The sequence below is a fragment of the Sinocyclocheilus rhinocerous genome, unplaced genomic scaffold, assembly GCF_001515625.1.
Source record: "Sinocyclocheilus rhinocerous isolate Xijiao unplaced genomic scaffold, SAMN03320098_v1.1 scaffold1198, whole genome shotgun sequence".
Taxonomy (NCBI): domain Eukaryota; kingdom Metazoa; phylum Chordata; class Actinopteri; order Cypriniformes; family Cyprinidae; genus Sinocyclocheilus; species Sinocyclocheilus rhinocerous.
In genome coordinates, this window is record NW_015649585.1 from 896,980 (window position 1) to 903,344 (window position 6,365).

Genomic DNA, 6,365 nt, shown 5'->3' on the forward strand with positions numbered 1-6,365 from the left:
AATCTCACTGTAACCCTGATTAATGGTTTTTATACAGATAATCACGGACAAGCCGATATTATATTTTGCGGTAATCGACATTGTGCCGCAAGTGCGGTCAATAGAGTTTAACTTTTACTGAACCCAGGATTTTCCATTAATGTGCACAATGAGCAAATGGCCTTAACAGAATGTACATCTGAGATCTTGCCCTAACCTGCTCCTATGGACAACAGACATATTCACTGCATGACATTTGGGGGGTTTCTGGTTATTTCAGAAGTCTGCCTTTTGCCAGGAGCATTGACACAGCAACACACAGCCTATTTTCCTTCAGATACAGTAAAGTGAGTGTGTAACAACAGCCTGTCTCTCTCTCTCTCTCACACACACAACCTTGAGGTTACTTCTCGGCGTGGCGTGGGATCCCGGCCCTGCAGGCTACAAGTTTGTGCGGCAAAGCGTTTATAGTCTTTGGCGTGGAACTGTTGGAGGTGGTGGTTTGGCCCTCTTACTCAACCCGCTGAAAGTTATTGTATTGTCACATGTAATGGAAACAATTGCCAAAAGAGACAGTCAGCAGAACCCAATACAGCGTGGCACACATGCCCTACACCCCTCTCTGTCACTCCCTGACTATGGGGGCAAACGCAGGCCACAGAACGCCCAGACTACCACAAGAACCCCACAAGGCCTGCTGTGGATATTCTTTATTCAGTGGGTCACAGTTCCAAGAAGAGAAAAATGGCTGGAATAGCCATAAAATTTATGGCAGAGAGTGGAGTAGAGTAATGACGCCAATGCTTGGCTCAGTTACTATATATTTCAGGGTGTCAAGTGGCTTGTCAAGCTTGTTGTTATTTGTAATTTTAAGTCGAAATTTGGCTTGCTGTCAAAATCGAATGGAAACTCACACATAAAATCCTAGTATTTGTTCCTGTTTGTACTATAATTCCCCCAGACCGAGTGGTATTTAAATATCCCGTGGGCTGGGAGGTGATAATGAGAAAGTGTCCCCTTGAAAATGATCCCGTGTTCACTTGTAAGCAAGGTGAGGAATTAATTATCTAGCCTAAATGGTTTCACAAGTTCATTGCTACTACACACAATGTGTTTCTCCTTAAATCATTTCCCACGAGAATATGTTCCAGCATTAACTGCCCCGTTCCTCACACTGGGAGTCCAGACCGTCTCCAAAGACTGTTCCCTTAATAACCCTCAGTGGCTTTTCTCCAGGTCTTTGAGAAAGTACAAGCTGAACTGTCCAAGTAGTAGAAGGATGTTCATTTGTTTCAACGACCGAGCTGAGAATCTGAAATATTTTTTGTCAAGCATGGGGAAAACAAATGGAAGAAAAATCCTCAGAAATGTTCAGTTTGCTTAAGCATGTTGCCAAATAATGCATACATTCAACATACTTTGTCAGTGTCAAAAAATTATATGTTTTCAGTGGACTTTCAACATTTTTGGTAATTAAGATCTGGCAACGTATTTTTTTTTTTTTATATGGGCGAGCATTTCACAGACCGCTTTCCTCATGCATGAAATCACCCACATGCCAACAAACCAATGACAACGTGAAACAATAATGACCCAAATCCCTCCGTAACTTATTTGCAGAAAATTGCAGTTGTTTGTCAAACAATTCACGGACAGTTACGTATTCCCATAATTTTGTTATATTAGCTTTAGCAGAACCTAATTTTACCAAGTGCGACATGTTCCTGGATCAACATCTTTGTTGACCCTGGAACAACATTGTGATTAACCAATCAGATTTGAAGAACCAGTTTATAGTTTTTGTGAAGTTTAAGACTTACAATTAGTGTTAAGTAAGTAGACTTTCTAGATTTGGTGCTTGTACATCAGTGTCATTCATCTATCATTTCCTCTGATTTTAGGGATTACTCATGGTTAAGGTTAGGTTTAGGTGTAGGGATATGGTCAAGACTAAATTTTTGGATTAAAATGTTGTTCCAGGGTCAACAAAATATGTTGACCTAGGAACACATCTAACTCAGCAAAACCAGGAAGTTCATTAGCTTTATGTTACACCTCAAATGACGAGGAAATTTATAGTAATGTTAATATCATTAAGCCAGTCCCCAAACTCATTCTCTCAAATGTCTTGGGTATGCAAAGCATTCGCAGCTTTTATGGACGGATATTGAGTACAGCAGTTGCGTTCCGGAAGTCAAAACTCCATTCATTTTCTCCATGGGGAAATTGATTTTTAACAATAACTGATCAACCTTTAAAGACAGACCTGTTGTACAATCAATAAACTGTGAGGTTTTTAATTGATTGCATATGTTTTTGTTGAACCCATCTGTTGTTCAGTGTTAACTGAATTTTTTTTTAAACAATCCTGTTTAATAGTGGAATTCTTGGTGAAAAACTACATTGCCCATGATGTAATACTGTAAAGAAAATTCCACCAATCAGAGAGTCACAGCGAGCAAATCACATGCCAGACAAGCTCTTTAGCCCACTCCTCCTCCTTAAGGGATCTAAAATAAGGTATAGCAGAATAAAGCATTAATATGTGCTTTATAAGTACTAATAAACAGCCAATCTGCTAGTAATAAGCATGCTAGTAAACAACTAGTTAGTCCTTAAATTAAAGTGTTACCGCCACATTTTTTGCGTCAAATTTAAAGTTTGTACTGTGGTGAATCCTCTCATAGCTGGTTGGTTGGTTCATGGTTTATAACGCTTTAACAAAGCCTTTTTATAAATTCCTATGGGAGAAATGAATGGGAAGAATACTTCCGGAACCAGCACCAGCTAAAATGTGGGTGGGCACTAATGCATTCTATATGGGTACCTATACCTATATATCATACAGTATATACTGTATATTGCCAAATTTGGTTTGGACTTGACAAATATTACTTGAAGTACATTTATGCTTATAAAAAGAAGAAATGTGCTCAAGACTGCTCTCTAGATTCTGCTAATGTTCTTGTCAAATCTAACGGTGATTTTGTTTTTGCAGCGGATGTGGCGCGCTGCTTGAACAGTGCGCTCCAGGTGGGCTGCGGTGCCTTCGCCTGTCTTGAAAACTCAACGTGTGACACAGATGGCATGCACGACATCTGCAAGTCCTTTCTCTACAGTGCTGCTAAATTCGACACTCAGGTATGTACGTTTGTATACAATTCAAGCCAAAGAACAATAAAGATATATCAGTTCATCAATGGATACACAATATCCTATTGAAGTCAAAGGCGCCTTCTCAGCAGACAGTAGGAAGCTAAGAAGCAATGGGATTGGATGAATCCTGTCAAATGAATGCAGTTGAATTCCACTGAGATCTGAAAGTCCCGATGGGAGCTATTCTTTTCAAAAGTTCTTATTACAAAGTGATTCATAAACACTTTCTTAACTGATGGTCTTAGACTCACATTATATCACAATAAACGTTGCCTTAGTGAGCTGACCGCCAGTTTGACCTTAAAACAAATTTCTTTTTATGAAGTTAATACTTTGCAAATTGATTAAAATGAATCATTGAAAAGAACTGGTTCAAAAAAAATTAGTTGTTTGAGAACCATTACTACTTTTTAATGGCCAAGGTTCCACTTAATTAAAAGATGGACTGAAGTCACAGTTCAGGCCTGTGCTTGACTTATGGTTTCCTGTTCATTTTGCAGGGCAAGGCTTTTGTGAAAGAAAGCTTGAAGTGCATCGCCAATGGCATCACTTCCAAGATCTTTCTAACAGTCAGACGGTGCTCCACCTTCCAGAGGATGATTTCGGAGGTTCAAGAGGAGTGTTACAGCAAGCAGGATATTTGTACAGTGGCCAAATCAAACCCAGAAGCCATTGCAGATGTGGCTCAGCTTCCCAGCCACTTCCCCAACAGGTAAGACTCATGAACAAGATGAAAAAATGTCATCTTTTGGTGTACACAAAAACACAAAAAGGGTTTCAGAGTTGTTGACCAAACTATCATGCTAGATTTAGGAATTAATCTGAATCAGTTAGGTGGTACATATTTTAAAGTATAAAACATTAAGTATATTTAAAAAAAAAAATGTACCTGCAGATAATATAATATTACTGAAATAAAAGACCACTTAAGTATATAAATAGTACACTTTCATGACTATGTTTCTGAACACAACTTAAGTAGACTTTAAAAAGTGCACTTTTAATCATCTGAAATTAAAAGTTTTACTTTAAATAAGATTTAAGTCATTCATTATTAATAAACTTTTGTCATGATATAAAAAGTACACTTATTTTGATGTGTTGACTAACATACTATAAAGCACATGTAAAGATTATATATTTAACTGTAGTGTGTTATTCAATATTACATTTAAAGTGAATATAATTTAAATTGAACAAAAATACACAGAAGTTTCAAAAGAAATTACATTAAAATATATTTAGTTACCATAAATGCTTGTCTGTACATTCAGCAGCACATTTAAAAATTTTTAAACGTATTTCCAAGACAATAGAAATTTCTGTCAGGACCACTATCGTCAAAGATGATTGACAATTAGCATACAGTTTGGATTGGCGGTATGGTTCTGTTCTGGGCAAGAACTCCCTGCGAATCCATGCAGCCTAGCATGGATGAGAGCATGGATGAGAGCAGCGATAACCCCCCAGAGTAACCAGAACAGAACCAACATAAATGTATTGCAGATATCGTTAAAGTTCAATAATGTTATGTACACATTTTAAAATATTATTAAATTGCATGTAAATATTTACTTACTTAAGACGGTCAAAAAACAGCTACTTGCATTTGTTCTAGGGCTGTCAAATCAATTAATCTTGATTAATCAACAATTCCATCCACGTGTTCCTAAGTACAAATTCAAAATTTGCATAAAAAAGAGGAAACAGTGGAAACTGAGCAACTGTTTAATAATGTAGATAGTACTCCTTAATCGTTATCTATCATGAGCTTGCTAGAATTCAGACTGATTTTGTGGCAACAACCAACATTGTAAAAAATTATTATTTGTAAGGCATTCAAAAAAATATAAATGGTCTTAACATGTTCATTTTGAATTCTGTAGATTTCTGATGCTGCTTAACCCGCTAATTTGTTGACGCACTGGCTCAGCGTGAGTTTTCTCTGTCTCGCTGCAGGTTTTATGGGAAACTACTGCAGAGTTTGATGGAGTGTGACGATGAGACGGTGGACCTGGTGAGGGCAAATCTTTTGACCCGATTAGGGCCCGAGATCACCATGCTCTTCCAACTGCTGCAGAACAAGCCGTGTCCGTCTGCTGCAGTACCTACTGGAATGGAGACTCGTGGTGGGTGGCGGTGGTCTGTCAGTCCCCATGGATACAAGATCCAGCCAAATCTACGCAACAGAGATGCCTCGAACCTCTTTGGCAAGAAACGCAACATTGGTGACAGCTCTTAACTTCAGACCAATTTGCCAGTCCAAACTTAGCCATCGTGCACACATATACAAACGCAAAGTGAAAACACACACGCATAAAAAAAGAAAAAAGACAAAACAGTGGTTTATTTTCCGAGGCTATACAGGGACACATTCCTTCTCAACTGGAAAAACGCATGCACCAGTGTGAAAACATCTCGAATGTCCAATTCTATGTTTATCACTTCATATTCGACGAGTTTTACACGTTCGAGGGGAAATCGGCTTGTAGGTCGAGTCAAGGTCATCCAGCGGGAGTCATCTAGGCCATAATGTAGAGAGCTCTTAGATAGACTTATTTCCATGAAAATATCTCTAGAAACAAAAGGAAAATACTATCGAAAAAAAAAATCAATAAATAGCCATTTGTATATGAAATATATCTTACAGAGATTACAGCAAATAAAATGTATGCGTATATAAATAACTGAATCTAGCATTGATGTGAAATAGTTGGCATGTGTTATAGAAATAAGAGTGTACTATTTATTTATTAACAGATATTTTACTACTACTTTAGCTGTTAATCTCAAATTGCCACTAGCCTTTTTGTGAAACTCTCCCATTTGGTGAGAGCTATCTTTAAATATCGATGTGCAGGAATTCATTAAAATACCAAAAAACTCAAGTTCACTTCAAACGCCGTCGAGTACAGCAACAGTAGATGTCATCGATCCACACTGGACGACCAAACATTATTTATGAAACGAGTTAGAGATGCACAGGAAGGGACCGACAACTTCTCTTTGCATTCCTTCAGCTTCATTCTGTAGACCTACAGGAGCTTTTTTTTTTTTTTTTTTCTCTCACTGTTTGCAAACATTTTCTTAACTCTTGGATCGCCTCTCTACTTATTATCTGTTCAAGTAGTGCAGTGCAAATAAACTCTTAGAGGAAGTTCAGTTCTAAGCCCTGAGCGCATTGTTAGCGCTATGTCTAAACACATATTTTGGCCAACTTATTGGACAGA

General features: G+C 37.9%; 1 protein-coding gene across 1 annotated transcript; it reads left to right on the forward strand.

Annotated features, from left to right (window-relative positions):
* Positions 1-981: 981 nt before the first annotated feature.
* Positions 982-5,788, forward strand: LOC107710824 (stanniocalcin-like). The gene is made up of 5 exons (XM_016515672.1): positions 982-1,030; positions 1,119-1,247; positions 2,930-3,120; positions 3,636-3,847; positions 5,095-5,788. The coding sequence occupies exons 1-5, from the start codon at positions 982-984 to the stop codon at positions 5,375-5,377; spliced, it is 864 nt and encodes a 287-aa protein (XP_016371158.1). The 3' UTR covers positions 5,378-5,788.
* The last annotated feature ends 577 nt before the right edge of the window (positions 5,789-6,365 follow it).